General features: G+C 39.8%; 2 protein-coding genes across 3 annotated transcripts; one reads left to right on the forward strand and one right to left on the reverse strand.

Annotated features, from left to right (window-relative positions):
• Window positions 1–9940: 9940 nt before the first annotated feature.
• Window positions 9941–15029, forward strand: SYTB (Calcium-dependent lipid-binding (CaLB domain) family protein). Of its 2 annotated transcripts, XM_078584599.1 has the most exons (13): window positions 9941–10083; window positions 10345–10460; window positions 10537–10635; window positions 10728–10778; window positions 10855–10978; window positions 12278–12396; window positions 12501–12602; window positions 12681–12755; window positions 13466–13542; window positions 13633–13879; window positions 14005–14367; window positions 14442–14570; window positions 14649–15029. In XM_078584599.1, exons 2-13 carry the CDS (start codon window positions 10350–10352, stop codon window positions 14775–14777), a joined length of 1626 nt encoding a protein of 541 aa, XP_078440725.1. In that variant the 5' UTR covers window positions 9941–10083; window positions 10345–10349; the 3' UTR covers window positions 14778–15029. The 2 variants fall into 2 exon arrangements, with proteins under 2 accessions (XP_078440725.1, XP_078440724.1); XM_078584598.1 differs by lacking the exon at window positions 9941–10083 and having other exon boundaries at window positions 10145–10460.
• A 490-nt stretch (window positions 15030–15519) lies between these two features.
• LOC144710749 (pyridoxal-phosphate-dependent serine hydroxymethyltransferase, putative (DUF632)) lies at window positions 15520–18643 on the reverse strand. The gene is made up of 3 exons (XM_078584597.1): window positions 17848–18643; window positions 17286–17721; window positions 15520–16368 (listed from the first exon to the last, which is right to left on the reverse strand). Exons 1-3 carry the CDS (start codon window positions 18446–18448, stop codon window positions 15651–15653), a joined length of 1755 nt encoding a protein of 584 aa, XP_078440723.1. The 5' UTR covers window positions 18449–18643; the 3' UTR covers window positions 15520–15650.
• Window positions 18644–18691: the final 48 nt, after the last annotated feature.

Raw genomic sequence — 18691 nt, forward strand, 5'->3', positions numbered from 1 at the left:
CGCATCCATCTGAATTTGGGAATGACCCCATAAAGTCAATTCCCCATAGGTCAAAGATATCTACTTCAATTATGGGCTGTAGTGGCATTCTATCTTTCTTTTTAATATTGACTACAGCTTGACACTTTAAACAACTAGAGAAGAACTTAAAAGTATCAAAGAATAGACTTGGCCAAAATAATCCACAATTTAAAATGTTGGGGCATAATGTCCTCCACATATAGAAGAATGGCAAGCATCTAATATACTCCATTGTTCCTCTTCGAGTAAACATCTTCTAAACACATGGTCAACGCCTAGTTTAAAAGGTTCACGTTCATCATAGTAATAGTAATTAATATCTTTATAAAAATTCTTTCTATTATTAACATCCCAATCATTAGGCAATAACCCTGTGACAAGAAAATTTACAATATGAGCATACCATGGAAGTTTTTTACCTTGAATTTCTAGTATGTATTCATTAGGAAATTCATCATGGATAGGCATTGATAATTCTGTAGATAACCTGGACAGGTGATCTGCTACTATATTGTCTATTCCACGTTTATCCGTGATTTCCAAATTAAATTCTAGTAAAATTAAAATCCACCGTATTTGTCTAGGCTTGGTTTCTTTCTTATTTAGTAAAAACTTTAAAGCATCATGATCTGAGAAAACAGTTAATTTACTACCTAAAAGATAGGAACAAAATTTTTTTAAGGCAAAAATAATAGCAAGCAATTCTTTTTTGGTGGTTGAATAGTTTACTTGTGCTCCTCCAAAAGTTTTGCTTTCATAGTATATGGCAACTGGCTTCTTGTTCATTCTTTGACATAGAATGGCTCCCACTGCACAGTCAGAGGCATCACATATGATTTCAAAAGGTTTATTCTAATTTGGAACTTGTAAAATTGGTGCTTGAATCAACACCTCTTTAATCTGCAAGAAGTATGTTTTAGCATTTTCATTAAAAACAAACAATGTATCTGTAGAAAGTAAATTAGTTAAAGGTTTAGAACTTTTAGCAAAATTCTTTATAAATCTCTTGTAGAAACCATCATGCCCTAGAAATCCCTTAAGTTGTTATAAGGTAGTAGGCAGGAGGAGGTTCTTGATGACCTCGACCTTGGCCCTATCCACCCTTAGTCCATTCTTGATGATATGGTGCCCTAGGACAATTCCCTCCTCCACCATGAAGTGGGACTTCTCCCGGCTTAACACCAGATTTTTTTGGACACATATCTGAAACACCTTGGTTAAATTAGATAAATAATTATCAAATGAAGAACCGAAGACTGAAAAATCATCCATAAAAATGTCTAGGCAATCCCCTACAAAATCAGAAAACATGGTAGTCATTTCCTTTGGAAAGTTGTTGGTGAATTACATAACCCTAAAGGCATTCTTTTAAATGCAAAAGTACATACTAGGCATGTATACGTTGTTTTTTCCTGATCATTTGTGTGAATTTCAATTTGGTTATACCCTGAATATCCATCTAAAAAACAGTAAAAGTTTTGGCCTGAAAGCCTTTCAAGAATCTGATCAATGAATGGTAATGGGTAATGATCTTTTTTCGTTACTGAGTTTAGCTTCATGTAGTCTATGCACACTCTCCAAGTAGAAGCCACTCTGGTTTGAACTTCATTTCCATTTTCATCCTTTGTCACTATTATTCCTGTTTTCTTAGGCACTACATGTATAGGACTTACCCATGGGCTATCTGAAATGGCATATATGAAATCAGATTTTAACCATTTCATGATTTCTTTCTTAACAACCTCTAACATGTGTGGGTTTTGTTGTCGTTGAGGTTGTCTTGTTGCTTTAGAATTTTCTTCCAAGAACATTATATGCTCACAATTGTTTGGACTAATACCCTTAATATCATCTATTGTCCATCCTATGACAGATTTGTAAGTAGATAAAACATCTAGTAACTCTAATTCGTCTTTAGAGGATAACAGTAATGATATAATTACTGGAAAGGAAATACATGGTCCTAAATAAGCATACTTCAATGAGGAAGGTAAAGGTTTAAGCTCAATTTCATAATGTAGAGAAATATTTGCTGGCATTGATGATTGTTCATTCATGTACCCGTTAGACTCATAAGAGCATGGATCAAAATCAAAATTATCATCTTCTACCAACCATAGAAAGCAAACATCCTCTCTAGTGTCTTTAGGGTATTTCATTAACTTTGAGATTGATAATTCAATCCTTTCATCTTCTACTCTAAGTTCAACTGTATCCTTATCCCAATCTGTGGTGGCTTTTGCCGTATCTAGAAAGGGTCTCCCTAAAATTATTGGTGTATGACTAAGATTTCCTGTTATTTTCATATCTTCGACTATGAAATCAACTGAAAATTTACAGTTTTCTACTTTTACATTATATCTTCTAATTTTCCATAAGGTGCCTAATTGATAAGCCTAATTGATCCATAGACTAATTGTAATTCAAGAAAAATGGGCTCAAGACCACCAAATTTAAATTTGACATATAAAGCTTTGGGCATTATGTTGACACTAGCAATAGATCAAGAAGTGATTTGCTTAAAACCATTCCTCTTATTTCACATTTAATAAGAGGAGCCCCTGCATCTCTTTATTTTCTAGGAATATCATTCAATAGAATTTAACTAATATTTTCTGAAAGTTATACTCTTTTCTGTTTCCTAGAAGCAGTACACAACTCCATGTATTTTGCATATGAAGGGATGTTTTGTATCGCTTCTATAAGAGGGATAGTTATGGTTGCATTTTTTAATATTTCAAGCAAGTGGTTATTTTCTAGTTTTTTCTTGGTCCAATTTAGGGCACTAGGAAATGGAATGGGTGGTCTATAACCAAATAGGTGTACCATTTTTGGATGCCTTTCTTCATCCTGGCAACCCTCATTTTTTATCATTATCCATATCTCCATTTTCTTCTTCTATAGCTTCATGTATTTCTAAAATTTTTCATGTGAGTCAAGCAAAAATTTACCATTTCTAAGTTTTGAAATTGCATGCACTTGCTCATCATTATTTTGATTGTTCCTATCTCCATCAGACTTATTCAAAAGATCATTTATGAAACTAGTACATGATGCAACATTATTATTTTCACTAATGTAAGATTTATTAACATTTTCAGAAGATAATAAACATGATAATTCTGAATTTCTATCTACACACATAACCTCTTAGTGTGATATCTTCCAATTTACCTTTCATTATGAGGTTAGGTTGTGGTGCTTGTGCGCCCTGCCCTCGCTTAAGCATTTCAATATCTCTCTTGTGCTCTTTTAAGGTGTGCATCAACATCTTTCTTTCTTCATGCATGCTCTTTCTCTCTTCCTGCATTTCCCTGATAAAATTCATTAAAGTCGAGTTAGTTTTTTCATTAGAATTGTTTGGATAAGAATAAAAAGGTTAGAGTAGTTTTGAAAATTTTGTGGATGTTGTTGCTGGAAAATTTTCTTTGATACAAAGTTGTTGTTTTCTCCTTTGTTCCAATTCTGATTGGCAGTGCCCTGCATCTTGTATCCCAAATGCATTAACATGTTCAATCATGGGGCAAGATTCATCAGTATGTTCTTCACAAGAGCAAAAACAACAAGGGATGTTAGTAAACGTGTTGCCATCAAATGCATTTGCCTTCCCCTTAGTTTCTTGAAAAAAGGTTTTAAAAGTGTTATGCATATCTTCTATTGTTTTACCAATTTTGCTCATGTCTCTTTCTAATTTTTCCATTCTGAGCTCTGGTTCAACTGCTTTTACGTCAATGAGTCCTCCACCCTTTGGACCTACATTTTGGTTAGTGTTTGAAAAACGTTTTCTATATGTCCAATCTTCCACTAACTTTTCCATAAGTTTCATGGATTCATCTGCATGAGTATCAATGAACATTCCTCCACTAGATATATCTACTAGGTGTTGTTCCTGATCATTTAATCCCCCATAAAAAAATTGAACTAGCTCATAGGATGGTATACCATGATGTGGACACTTCCTAATAAGTGCCATGAACCTTTCCAATGCTTCTCCAAGGGTGTCACTTCCCTGATAGAAATCTGTTATAGCCTTTATTATTGAAGTGGTCTTTCCATAATAATAAATTTTCTTTTAAAAAACTAGACTGCATTTCACTGCATGATTGAAATTCTTGACCTATTCCTTTGAACAACTCTTTGGTCCTATCTTTCAAAGCAAATTGAAATAGCCTAAGTTTGACAATTTCTTGAGGGACACCTGCATAGTTATAAGAAGAACACATTTGATTATATTCTTCTAAAAACTCATAAGGTTCCTCATTGAATCGTCCATAAAACATATGTAATTGATTGATCATATTTGGGTCAATTCTAAAGTTGACATTTTCTGGTAGAGGGGAAGAAATTTTTCTGTAAGTTTCGCTCTCTGCAGGATCAGAATATTCTCTCAATCTCATTCTCCTCATTCCTTGTTCAGCTCTACGATTTTGATTGTCTTCCATTCTCTCACTGATTTGTTGATTTTCTCCCTCGAAGCTCTCAAAAATACTATCAATATTAGGACTTCTTCTACCAATCATCTCAAGATCCACTAGATGGGGATTTAAGGATCTCCTACAGTTCTTGCAATGGTCAATCACACAAATAATAAGAAAATCAAATTAGCTGAACAAGAAAATCAAAATAAGAAGAAAAGAAATGGCCATTTTGAAATTCTCACTATGCGTTTTGATGAAACAAAAATTCTAAAATAAAAGCAAAACTGAATTCAATTCCAGAATATAGCAAAAACAGGTAGGCACACTAGATATGTATATTCTTGATGTATAATATTTGATACTCACCGTGCCTCCCCGGCAACAGCGCCAATTGATAAGCCTAAATTTGGTGTTGTTAAATGCAAGTTTAGAAGTGTCGTTCTGATTTAAGCTTATACAATAAATTTATAGAAGTCTTCTTTTCAAAATATAGAAAGTTTAGGATGATAAAGGGGTTGAACCACATGGAGGTAATTTGTAATAATATTTATCCTAATTCCAATGAATTAATTCAAGAATGAATTACTTTTTGCATTTAATGGGTCTTTATTGTGTTTAATTTTTTTTTGGAATTAATCAAAATTACCATAAGCTTAATAGTGATCTTAATATTTTCGGTCAAGACACTCTTGATAGGATAATTTTGATTCTTATGTCAGATTAATTTGGATTCCCAAAATTTAAATCAATCTGATTTATCAACCCAATTCTTCTGTATTAAAATTGGGTATTTATAAGCAAGAAAGGGGTTTTGAAATTGGGCTTGAAGATGGATGAATTTTTCAATGAAATTTTGGATTTAAGTATTTTAAATTTTTAATTGAATTTTCAAACAATAAATTTCTAGATCTAGAGAGAGAAATTAGGTGAGTGAACCTAGAGAGAGAAAGTAGGAAAAAATTGGGGGAAAATGAATTAAAGATGAAATTCGACCCTAATTTAGGGATCTAAGATGCAATATGAGATGAGAATCAATGAATAACTAAGAATTGAAGATCAGATACCAAATCAGATTCAAATTGTAATGCTAATCACTATTCAAATCAACTTCAAGGGCATGTACATTTCGCCGATGCCTTGGCATTTTGAAATCGTTAAGGAAGAAGTTCAAATAGTGAAGACGAAACTTAAAACTTTGATGCTTGAACCAAGATCTGTCGACTTCAAAAGCAACACGTGTCCTTTGTGGCCAAATTCTTGGGGAGAGATTCCGTGATCCTTTCCCCCTTCTTCCCGACCTCTGATTTATAATCCAACCGCATGGCAAGTAGAGGGTGAAAAGACAAACCAACCCTCAAAATTTGAGCACAATCAGACGTCTAGATCTCAAGTATTCGCCATTTACTGGCGATTAATCCTAGTCGGATTTTTATCTCTCCTCCACGCAATAGAAAATGCCATTTTCTGATTCGTTGCCTTATTTTCTCTGCCCTTGGATCATGTGCTGCCATATTTTTGTGCGCTTCCAATGGGCGCAATGATTTGTTGATCGTGATTCGTCTTGAGTGGCTAGGATGACACCACGTCGCCTCTTCCGCTTCCCTATAAACAAAGTTAATAAAAAGAAACATGTTTTTTTTCTTTCATTTTCTTAAAATAAATGCATGTGGAGTCGATTGCCGCATGCAATCGATGTACGTAGCTAATCGATTCCATTTATATTTATTACACGGAATATTCCAAAAGTACAGAAGACAATTTTTTTTATTTACCTTTTCTCCTCGACGCCCGCCCCAGGTTATCGAAATAACAATCTGCTCATTATGGCATCGCGCATTGCGATGCCATAATGAGCCAAAAGGGTACTCATTTAACGCATCCAATCATTCGCCCGAATTACGGGCAAATGACGTGGATGCCTCTTAATTTTAATTAAAAAAAGATTTTATAAATGTCAAATACATTCTAAAATATATTCTTTTAATTCTAAATTTTATTTCTTGGCTATATAATAGTCAGAAAAATATAAAAAATATGAAAAAAATCCAGAAAATTTAATAAAAGCATTAACGACCTCTAGCCAAGTATTTTATGCCCTGAAAAAAATAATTCTTCAATGCACTGAGGTTAAAGGTCATGTAAAAAATACTAAAAATTAAAAATAATCATAAAACTATAGTGCAAGCCATTTATATCCATTTAATTATGATAATATGCAAATATGGCTAGTAAAACACATATATGTATGTAATATTCATCAGTTTAACATTATAATTTGCAAGTTATCATGTATGTAGGGATTAAAACACTTAATTAACATAAATACGGTATTTCATGTTAAGACAGGCATAAATACATGTATTGATGATAATTTATCATACTAAAATAGCATTTAATGCATGAATACAACAACAATTTCATGCTTATCAATGATATACTTCCACTATACATATATTTGAGTGAGTTTTCTATCTTTTAAAAAAAAATCATTTAGGCAAATTAAAATTACGACGAAAGTAAAATTAACATCGTAAATTTCTTCCATCAAGCAACACATGTCTTCATGAAAAAAGATGAAATATAGAGGTAATTAGATAAATAATTAACGTCCAATGTGGGACGCGTTGCTGCATGCCACATCAACATGTTTTTGCTCTTGTATAAAGTCACACTGATGCATGTCACTCTTGTCGTGAAAAAGGCATGTAAGAATTATATGATGTGGTGACGCAGATTGTGATGCCACATCAATACATTTTTTATTTCTCTACCAATAGGTTGGTGCCATGTCATCGTGTTTGTTTTTTTTACTTTTGAACTTCATAAAATACAGCAAATAATAATTGACCAGTATGGCATAAAATACGTCAATGAGAAAAAAATCAAAAAGGTGCTTGCTAATCATTGATCGTTATGGCATCACGATTTTGTGATGACATAATTGGATATTTTTGTAAAATTTAGCTATGCTAATCATTGTCAAAGAATCATGATTGGGTGTTATTAGATGTAATCGAATCATGACATTTGGCAGGGTGAGAGTTAAGACCAGAAAATATTAATTAAATTACATTCAAATAAAATTCATAAAAATAAATTACAACACAACATTTAATGTCTTCTTGAGTCTAATGTAGAATCATTCACAGAAATATTCGGACTCTTAAAATAAAATCTTCATGACTATAGTGTCAACAAAAATCCCAAAGATGCTGATATATTCATAGAAATCAGAATATTTTGTGAAAAATAACTGTATCATTTTAGGCTTGATGTAGCACACATATATAATTACTTTAAAACCAAAAACATGTAAATTTGTGTTATTATTCTCTCCCATGATATATGTGTTCCTCCATCATCATTTTATTCTCGGTAGATAAACATGCATGTAATACATTAATCCATGAGTAAATAACGTGTACCCATCATACTTCTACATGTAAATGCATGTAAATATACTTGGTAAAGTAGATCCACTTCACATATCCTAAAAGTAGTGGCCAGACATAAGCTTGATGCCACTTATTAGAATGAATTAAATACATCACATATTCCTGAACAGATGCAATTAATACATCATTTTAACACTAACTCCCATTTCCCTTGTACCCATGGTCATACCTTGGTGAAATAATTCAGTGAACACAAACTTGTCTACTCCTAGTTGTAAGATTTGATGACGCCCAAAGTGTTTCTAATTCTCTCTGCTCTCAAATATTTTCTCCATATATTGTCTTGCCCTTCCATGCAACTGTTATATCGTAGAAAGCCAAGGGCTGGGTCTTCTAAAACCATAGTCAATCATGGGAGCTCAATATTTCGAAGAGTCCAAGTTTATGTTGAGAAAATATATATATTATTAATTGCATGCAAAGAGTTGATTTCTTTCTTCAGATAATGTTATTGGACCATCAATGAAGCCCAATTAGTTTGGTGCAGTAACTTTTTGTATACGTGGAAGACGACTGTAAGCCCTCTTGGTCAGCCCATTTGTATTTTCTTCCTTCACTTTTCGCTGAATTATTTTCACTGAAACCTAAAAGTCAAAATCTTGGATAAAGCCAAAGAAAATCGCAATTATTGAGGTGTATACTATTATAAAATCAAGGAAAGTGTATAGTTTTGCCAGCTGCGCAGTCACGTGTAATAAGCGGGGAAAAATAAAGAGAAGAGATAAAGGACGTCTTTTTCGTGAGCAGTTCGACTAGATATTTTCTTTGAAGGGGAAAACTGAAAATGTCCATTGGCATTTGGCACACGTGTCCCAACAGGCCACGAGATCAGAATCAGGATTTAAATAATCACAAATTGAGCAATACGTAGCAGCACGCACGAAAAAACGTACGCTTTGCCAAGACACCGATGTAACACTTACCAGTTAAGATACATCTATGTTTTTAATCTGTGAAACCAGTTATTTAACCTATTTACTAAATTATCCCTCTCTCTCTAGTTTAATCCCTATTTTACTTGATTCTTCCTTCTCACTCTAGCTCAATCCATATTTAACTGTATTCTTCCCTCTCTCTCCCTAGTTAAATCCGTATTTTACTGAATTCTTTCCTCTCTATATATCTGTCCCTCTTTACTGAATTCTACCCAATCTTTCTAGTTTTAGTCCTATTTGCTGAAAATTTCCCCCCTATCTATGGATATCCCAATTGACTGAATTCTTCCCTCTGTCCAGTTATATCCCAATTCACTGACTTCTTCCATCTCTTTGTAGTTTTATCCATATTTAACTTAATTTTTCCCTCTCGTTGGTTTTACCCATGTTTTACTGATTGTCCCCTCTGTCTCTAGTTTTACCCAAATTTTACTGAAGTCTTTCCTATCTCTCTACTTTGACCCATATTTTACTGAATTCTTCCCTCTCTTTCTAGTTTTACCGATATTTTACTGAATTCTTCCTTCTCTCTCTAGTTTTACATATATTTTACTGAATTCCCCCTATATCTCTAGTTTTGTGCATATTTTACTGTACTCTTCTCTCTCTCTAGTCTTACCCATATTTTGTTGAATTCTTCCCAATCTCTCTACTTTGACCCATATTTTGCTGTATTCTTCCCTCTCTCTCTAGTCTTACCCGTATTTTATTGAATTAGTCCCTATCTCTCTACTTTGACCCATATTTTACTGTATTCTTTCCTCTCTCTCTAGTCTTACCCATATTTTACTGAATTCTTCCCTCTCTCTCTACTTTGACCCATATTTTACTGAATTCTTCCCCCTCTCTCTAGTGTTACACATATTTTGCTGAATTCTTCCCTCTCTAGTTTAAGACCTACTGACTGAATTATTATCTCTCTCTCTAGTTTTATCCCTATTTACTGAATTATTCTCTCTATCTCTCTCTCGTTTTATCCCTATTTATTGAATTTTTCTCTCTATCTCTCTCTAGTTTTACCCATATTTACTGAATTATTCTCTCTCTCTAGTTTTAACCCTGTTCACTAAATCTCTCTTTCTCTCTCTCTCTCTTCCGCTCTCTCTCTCTCTCTTTCTCTGGTTTTATTCCTATTTACTGAATTCCTCTCTCTCTCTCTATCTAGTTTTATCCCTTGTATCGATCATCCGTCGCGATCTGCGCATGCCCGCGGCGATCGTGCATTCTCTCTGGTTCTTCGCGGATAGCGCAGAGGTAACCGACACTCGGATCCTGCCCTGGATTAATGAGCAGTTTTACGTTTTGCTTGCACGCAATTCTTTATTTTTTCACGCGCTGCCAGCTATATGCATTCGCGATTTTAATGCATAGGGTAGAATTTTGATTCATCTTCTGGTTCCTCTTTGCCCCTTATTCCTCCACCCGCTCTCCGTTCCTCTTGCCGTTGTAACTTCCCCGTCGCCGGAGGCCAAGAAAGCGGTTGATCTCAGCGGGTTGGTTTACTTTGGGTTTCAGCGAGGATGGGGTTCTTCAGTACTATACTGGGTTTCTTCGGCTTTGGGACGGGAGTCTCGATCGGGATTGTCGTCGGGTATTACCTTTTCATATACTTTCAGCCCACAACCGTGAAGGTACGCATCATCTGTACCAAGGAATCTGTTGAATGGTGGAATAAAAGATAACGCCGTTAATCCTTCTACAATACAGGATCCTGAAGTAAAACCCCTTGAAGAACAAGATTTAAAAACATTACAGCGCATGCTTCCGGAAATTCCACTTTGGATAAAGAACCCTGATTTCGATCGAGTATGTTTCTTGGTCTTTGGTGGCTTTCATGGAATCAAATGTTTTGTTTTCCTCATATCATTTATCTGACTAATTTTCTCTTGCGCGTGAAGATTGACTGGCTGAACAAGTTTCTGGAAACAATGTGGCCTTACCTGGACAAGGTTAACCCGTGCCTAATCTTTAATATTTAATTCATTTGGTTGCCCAATGGGTGCTTACTAGATTATGTGAGAACAGGCTATCTGCACGACCGCTAAAGAGATTGCAAAACCAATCATCGCGGAGAATACGGCCAAGTATAAAATTGACTCCGTGGAATTCGAAACCCTAACACTGGGCACATTACCTCCCACTCTCCATGGTCCGTTTATTATCAGTCATTGCATCTCATCTTACGATCTACTAGTTTTCCCTTGAGTACAGATGAGATTCATCATTTCATTAATATGCTGTCTTTTTAACTATCGTTTGATATGCTTGTCGCACAACCACTTATTCCTTGAAGATGTAAAATTAAGATTTAATTAAAAAATATTTTTGCTTGCTTTGTAGCGACTATAGTAATCCATCGCTGGTTCTTGTGTTTTTGGAAACCTGATAATTGGCTGTCATACTTGATAATACTGTTATTTATCAAGGGGATTGAACTTCGGCAGCAGTCTTCTTTGAATGGATCAGTGACGCTCGATGCCGGTCTACCTCCTTTTCAATACGACTATGTCCAAATTATGACGTTCATCATTAAAGATTAAGTTTAATTAATTACTGTCGAAGGAAAAAAACTAAACGGTCTGTCTCTTAATTTTTTAGAAGACATGATATTTAATTAGAAAAAAATGCGTCTGGGAGCTGGCAGAAGGTGACTTCTGGCATCTGACGCACTTTCTCTTGCCAATAAAAGATCAGAAATAAAACGAAACTGATAGAGAGACGAACTTTATGAATTTATCTGAAATTTGAGAGTTATGCTTTGTTTTTCCTTTTCATCTTTATCTTTCACACCTTTGTTGTTGAAATGAACGGATCACCGGTTTTTTCCAATACCAGTGAGTAAGCATGGGATGAAGAATCTAGTGTGTCGGTAGTAGGCCGCTGTTTACAACCTTTTTTCTTCTGTTTTCCCTCTGTTAATTCATTAATTATTTAGGATGAATGATCTTTCGCATTTCTTCACATTTTCGTATAAAATAGTGTTCTCTATCTTCTGAGCTTAGTTTCAGTACTGACCCATTACTGCTTAGAATTTTAGCCTAACTTCTTCTTTTTACATTCAACTATAGTAGTATTTTCTATAATTTTTAAATTCATGATAACTCTTTCTAAAAATACGCGAACATCATGAATCGACGGTTTAAGTTTGGGTAGCTATATAATTTATTTCATTTATTTTAGGGGCTTAACGAGCTGATCTTTTCCTACTTACTTTCTTTAATTTGTTTTCTGATTAAGGGCCATCAGAAGAACTTTCATTTAGGTCTTCTGGTGTACTACGATAGATAAGTTTGTGTTACTGTTGTAGATAACTGATTGATTACGAATTAATTCATTTCTCTCCAAGTACTCTTCCACATGTTCGCTTTCAGTCATAGACACTAGCAGATGAGATTTCTATATGGAGAGTGTTTGGGGTTTATGTAAAAAAATGCGTTTTATTTATCAGGCATGAAGGTTTACACTACAGACGAGAAAGAGTTAATCATGGAACCATCATTGAAGTGGGCGGGGAACCCAAATATTACTGTTGTCGTCAAAGCATTTGGTTTGAAAGCAACTGTGCAGGTTTCTGCTTATCTCGTCCTTCGAATATGATTCTTACTCTGATAATCACGAATAATGTTGAGCCTAAACGTAGCTTAATGTTCTAATTTATTTTGTACGTTCAGGTAGTAGATTTGCAAGTGTTTGCTATACCACGGATCACGTTGAAGCCGCTGGTCCCAAGTTTTCCATGTTTTGCTAATATTTTCGTTTCTCTTATGGAAAAGGTGGAGAAGAGTTATTGAGATTATGTGCTGGTCTTCTTGAAAAGGTCCATTAATCGTGGTTCTTTCACTTTCCAACAGCCACATGTTGACTTTGGGTTGAAGCTCCTGGGTGCGGATGTGATGGCGATCCCTGGCGCGTATCGTGTAGTTCAGGTACATCATTCGAGTTTTTAAACTTCATTTTTTTGTCCAAAGAGTATTCCATGGGATATATCAAAGAGCCATCATGAGCCATCGGATAGTTTAGAATTTGGCATCAAGTTGGCATCAATTAGAGTGGATGCCTTTGTCATCCATCAGTTGATGATGAGTCATCATTGTCATCATCATCTGTCCAAGCTCAAACATCGCTGACAACGATATTTGGGGATGACAATGATGGGGATGAGGATGATGATCAAACATCGTATCACAGATGAACACGACGTGTGGATAATGGAATTTGGTCATCATCATCATAATCCGCCTTCAAGATTTGCCTTTGTCATCGTCCTCATCTGATCATGGATGACGATTTGATCACAATCATTTCAAGCCACCCATGGATGACGATCATTTGGGACCCTGACAATTAAGAAATTAGGGACCATGACGATTAAGAAATTAAGGACAATGACGATGATTTGTTCATCATCATCTGCCAACCCTAATCTAGTTACCCCCTCTCGTTCTGAAAGCCAATCTTATCAAAGAGCACAACCCCTAAAAAAAAATACCCTTCTTTTTGGCGATATGGGCCTAAGAGTAGAATTTATTAGAGTAAAATTAGGGTGCAATTTTGCGAGTTCCTTCCATGATCGATCTTGGAAACCTGGAGATCCCTATTTTTATGTCTAAATTTCTCTTTTCTTTTACCCTCGCAGGAGATAATCAAGGATCAAGTAGCAAACATGTATCTATGGCCCAAGACGCTGCAAGTATCCATCATGGACCCATCCAAGTATTTCATCATGCACTTCCTCGCCGTACTTTGTCATTCCCAGAGAGAAATCCGGCCTTTAAAGTAACATGTTTTTCCCCATCTCTGCAGAGCAATGAAGAGACCCGTGGGGATCCTGCACGTGAAGGTGATCCGAGCTCTCAAGCTGAAGAAGAAAGACCTAATTGGCAAGTCAGACCCTTACGTGAAGATGAAATTATCAGAGGAAAAGCTCCCATCGAAAAAGACCTCGGTCAAACACAGCAACTTGAACCCCGAGTGGAACGAAGAGTTCAACCTCGTAGTCAAAGACCCTTCTTCTCAAATCCTGGAGTTCCTCGTCTACGACTGGGAACAGGCAACATGACGCCCCTTGCTTTAACTTAGTCTTCTTTCAAAAGAAAATAGTAATAATAAAGAAAAAATAAAAAGGTCTTTTACAATATGTTTGTCTGATTCTTGGCTCGTTTGTTATTTTACTAGGTGGGGAAGCATGAGAAGATGGGGATGAACGTGATTGCCTTAAAAGATCTGACACCTGATGAGCCCAAAGAGTTGACCCTCGATCTGCTGAAGAACATGGACCCGAAAGACCCCCAGAACGAGAAATCCAGAGGTCAACTCATTGTGGCGGCGACTTACAAGCCGTTCAAGGAGGATGACTTGGACAACCTGCCAGAAGACGACGGCAGTGGTGGCACGGTCGTTGAGAAGGCCCCAGATGGGACGCCCTCTGGCGGTGGTCTCCTCGTTGTCGTCGTCCACGAAGGCCAGGACCTCGAGGGAAAGCACCACACTAACCCCTTCGTCCGCATCCTCTTCCGGGGCGAGGAGAGGAAGACCAAGGTTCAAACTTTTGACTTTGACATTGACTTTTGACTTCTGGGTTGTTGACTTTTCCGTCCCTTTGTCTCGTGCAGCACGTTAAGAAGAACAGAGATCCCAGGTGGGAGGAGGAGTTTACGTTCATGTGCGAGGAGCCGCCGGTGAACGATAGAATCCACGTGGAGGTGGTCAGCAAGGCCCCCACTATCGGTCTCTACTCCAAGGTGATAAGCTTGAATGAAATGTTGAACTAGTCTTCGGTTTTTTGTCATCATTTTTCTATTTTATTCTGGATCAAGCAGGAAACGCTGGGGTACGTGGACATCAACGTTGGGGACGTGATCAGCAACCGGAGGATCAACGAGCGGTACCATCTCATCGACTCCCGCAACGGACGGCTCCAGATCGAGCTTCAGTGGAGGACGTCCTAAGTTCGTCGTTGACTTTTGGTTTATCCATCTCAGCAGGCCAGGTACCCTGTAAATTCTCCTCTGTTTACTTTTAAATTATACTCCATCTATCAACATCACCTTCTTCCCCGGAAATTATGTTTACCTCCGTTTTCTGGGAGGAAAATGATTGACGGAATAAGAATTGAGGAACAAGAAAGAAAAGCTGGCCTGTATGAACTGGTGGTCTGTTTACTTTTAAGCCCCTTCATTAACGTGATCTTCCATTGAAAATATAGATACCTCAGATGCCAGCTTTTGGGGTGAAATCGAAATGTACGTGTGTTTAATTGAAAGAATTGAAAAAACAAGGAAAATGGATGTGGGTTTGGCTGACTAAATAAGAATAAGCTGGAAGAAGTGCGTAGTAAGAATAAGCAGGAAGAATAAGCAGGGTTTGGCTGAACAAACATTTGCACTTGCTATTGTTAAAATTAACTTCTTCCCCCTAATTAATTCCTCTCGGATGGATAAAACGATATTGTAGACTGAATGTGGTACCTTATCCGTTCTCCACAAATTTAAACGTGTATTTCACGGATGCTGCGTACCTTTGGTTGCGTCTAAATAAGAACAAATGTTTAATTTAAAAAAAAAAACACGAAAGAAAGTCTGCTTGAAAACAGGGGGAGCCCCCCTCCCCTGTTCATGTCTTCAACTAAACTCCACTGTTAATAATCCTCTTACCCAGGGATTACATCTTATATATACTTTCATCCGAACGAGTCAAATTTGTGAGAGAAAGTAGAAGTAGATGAGGGAACAAACATAAAAGATGGATGATAAGCTAATGAAGAAAGAAAAGGAAAGCCTGACTGTACAGAGAGAGGAGGTCCCTCTTTGTCCACCGGCTCTCTAGTCGAGGAGCATCTTGAGCTCGGCGGAGCCGCCGCCGCCGCCGCCGCAGCCGCGGTGGTCGTAGATGGAGTCAAAAGCCTGGGAGCAGACCCCAGAGAAGCCAGTCATGGCCTGGAACAAATTGGGGAACCCGGTCTGGAGGCTGTTCAGTGTCATGGCCCTGGTCACCTCTGCCAATTTCTCCCACCTCCTCCTCTCCTCCTCTGCCCTGGCCTTGGCCGTCGCCGCCCTCTCCTCCCACTCGGTGGCCGCCCGCTCGAGCGCCCGCTCCGCCGCCTCGGCCCGGCGCCTCTGCCGGTGCTCCTCCTCCTGCTGCAGGACGACGGCGTGGACGGCGCTGAGGAAGCTCTTGATCCCCTCAGAGGCCACCTTGTCTGGCACCCTGTCCAGCGCCAGCTCCCACTCTTCCAGCAGAGAGTACATCTCAGTGGTGAGGTGGTGGCTGGCCTTGCCGGCGGTGGCGGCGCCGCCGAAGAGGGAGAGGCGTAGCCAGCCGGTGAGGGAGTGGATGTAGTCCCTCTGGGACTCGACCAGATCGCAGAAGGCTGCGTGCCATTGCTGGACTTCGAGCTCGAGCTGCAGCGTGGCTTGGCGGTGGAGGTCGGACGTGGGGGTCTGGGACGACGACTGCTTCTCGTTGAGGAATTCGAGCTGGTTGACGATGTGGGTCTGCACCTGGTGGCACTCGTACATGCTCCTCCACATCCCCCTCAGCCTGCGTCACGTTTCAAGACAATGCTTCAGAGAGTGAGAAAGTGAGAGAGAAGGGATGTAGGGAACCATAGAGAGAGTGAGATAGAGAGAAATGGATGTAGGGAATCATGGGGAGAGTGCGAAAGAGAGAGAGATGGGTGTTGGGAACCATAGAGAGAGTGGGAATGAGAGAGAGATGGATGTTGGGAACCATACAAGAGAGCGTAAGAGAGAGAGAGAGAGAGATGGATGGACGGAACCATGAGAAAGCTTGAGAGAGAGAGAGATGGATGGAGGGAACCATAGAGAGAGCGTGAGAGAAAGAGATGGATGGAGGGAACCACAGAGAGAGTTTGAGAGAGAGAGATGGATGGAGGGAACCATAGAGAGAGCTTGAGAGAGAGAGATGGATGGAGGGAACCATAGAGAGAGTTTGAGAGAGAGAGATGGATGGAGGGAACCATAGAGAGAGCGTGAGAGAAAGAGATGGATGGAGGGAACCACAGAGAGAGTTTGAGAGAGAGAGATGGATGGAGGGAACCATAGAGAGAGCTTGAGAGAGAGAGATGGATGGAGGGAACCATAGAGAGAGTTTGAGAGAGAGAGAGATGGATGGAGGGAACCATAGAGAGAGCGTGAGAGAAAGAGATGGATGGAGGGAACCACAGAGAGAGTTTGAGAGAGAGAGATGGATGGAGGGAACGAGAGAGAGAGTGAGATAGGGAGATACATGGAGGGAACGAGAGAGAATAGAGATGGATGGAGGGAACGAGAGAGTGAGATAGAGAGATAGATGGAGGGAACGAGAGAGAAAGAGAGATGGATGGATGGAACGAGTGTCTGTGTGTGTGTGTGTGTGTGTGTGTGTGTGTGTGTGTGTGTGTGTGTGTGTGTGTGAGAGAGAGAGAGAGAGAGAGAGAGAGAGAGAGAGAGAGAGACCGGGTGAGGAGGTCGAGGAGCTGGGGAAAGAGCTCGGACTCTCTCAAGCGGACGATCTCAAGAGAGGTGGAATCAATGGCCTGGGAAGCGACAGCAAGTCTGGAGTGCAGGCGCTCAATCTCCTTCTTCGTCTTCTCCACCTTCAAGTAATCGGCGGCCCTCGCTTCCAGCCTCCGCAGCAGGGCAACCTTCTTCTCATGCTCGTCCTTGAGCCTCTCCGCGTTCTTCGCTTCGAGGAAGAGCTTCTTCTCCCACGCGTACATCTTCTCCACGGTGGAGCGGTGGCTGGGGAAGTCGCCCACGAAGAGCGTCTCGCTTTTCGCCGCCGACCCTTCTCCCCCCAGTCTCTCAAATCCACCATGGAAGCTCGCCTTCGAGCTCCACCCCCACGGCCACCGCAGCGGGCTCAAACTCCTCCCGTTTCCGCAAATTTTCCCTGCACAAACCCATCATTCCATCATCCAAGATCTACTTATAGAAATTGACCACATCTGGAAATGCAGATGGGTCTGGAGATGGCGATTGATCGAGAGAGAGAGAGAGAGAGAGATAGAGATCTTGCCCGAGAGAGCAGGATCGCAGGAGACGCCGGAGTTGGGGACTTCAAGAAAGACAGAGACGCGGTTGCCGGCTTCAGTGGCCTTTAGGAAGTAGTCATCAAGCTCTCTAACGATCTCCGTCAAGCCCTTCTTGCTCCTCGAGACCACCATGACAAGTTCACTGGCCGGAGCCACCGCCGCCGCCGCCTCAGAAACCGCCGTAGCAGCCACCGTAGACTCTCCTACCCATTCCTCCTCCCCGGGGCGAGACGTGGGCAAGAACAAATCCCAAAAATCCCACCCCGTGGACGGCGGCGGCGGGTGCGGCGGCGCCGGAGAGGCCGCGGCGGAGGTCCAGATCTCGGAACAGGCGCTCGGCGCCGGCGACGACGGCGCTTTCGGCTGCGGCGGCGGCGACGACGGCGGCAAGTGGTGGCGCTCCGGCGACTCGGCGCTGGCGAACTGTAGCAGAGCGGAGCCCGTGCACCGCAAGGACCGGAGATAGAGAAAATGGGCGGCGGCCAAGGCCTGCCTCCCCTTCACGAGCTGCTTCATGTACCGCCGTCGCCCTCTGCATCTCGACAGCGTCTCTTCGAGCTCCATTCTCGACTGGCAGCAACCCATCTCCTCCAATCTTCAATACCCAAGTACCAAAATCTAGTAATCACCTCTCTTCTGCTTCCGAAGAATTACAGCTTCAGACCCATTTGAGCTTTCTCTCCCTCAACCTCTCTCTCTCTACTTCTGCGCTTCTGTCTCTCTCTAGAATCTGAGGGTTTGCTGGAGCAGAGAACACAGCGCTGAGGAAGAAGACCTCGTCTCGCGTTGGGCAGAGAGCTCTTCTTGTATTTGTCGGGTACTGAACAC

Source organism: Wolffia australiana, chromosome 12, assembly GCF_029677425.1.
Source record: "Wolffia australiana isolate 7733 chromosome 12, ASM2967742v1".
NCBI classification, from domain to species: domain Eukaryota; kingdom Viridiplantae; phylum Streptophyta; class Magnoliopsida; order Alismatales; family Araceae; genus Wolffia; species Wolffia australiana.

Coding starts and splice junctions, on each gene's coding strand:
- SYTB (XM_078584599.1), top strand. CDS start 10,350: ATGGGGTTCTTCAGTACTATACTGGGTTTCTTCGGCTTTGGGACGGGA. Junction 13,543..13,632: donor TCCATCATGGACCCATCCAA/GTATTTCATCAT, acceptor CCATCTCTGCAG/AGCAATGAAGAGACCCGTGG. Junction 14,368..14,441: donor GCGAGGAGAGGAAGACCAAG/GTTCAAACTTTT, acceptor TGTCTCGTGCAG/CACGTTAAGAAGAACAGAGA.
- LOC144710749 (XM_078584597.1), bottom strand. CDS start 18,448: ATGGGTTGCTGCCAGTCGAGAATGGAGCTCGAAGAGACGCTGTCGAGA. Junction 17,722..17,847: donor CTGCGATCCTGCTCTCTCGG/GCAAGATCTCTA, acceptor GGGTTTGTGCAG/GGAAAATTTGCGGAAACGGG. Junction 16,369..17,285: donor CTCCTCGACCTCCTCACCCG/GTCTCTCTCTCT, acceptor AACGTGACGCAG/GCTGAGGGGGATGTGGAGGA.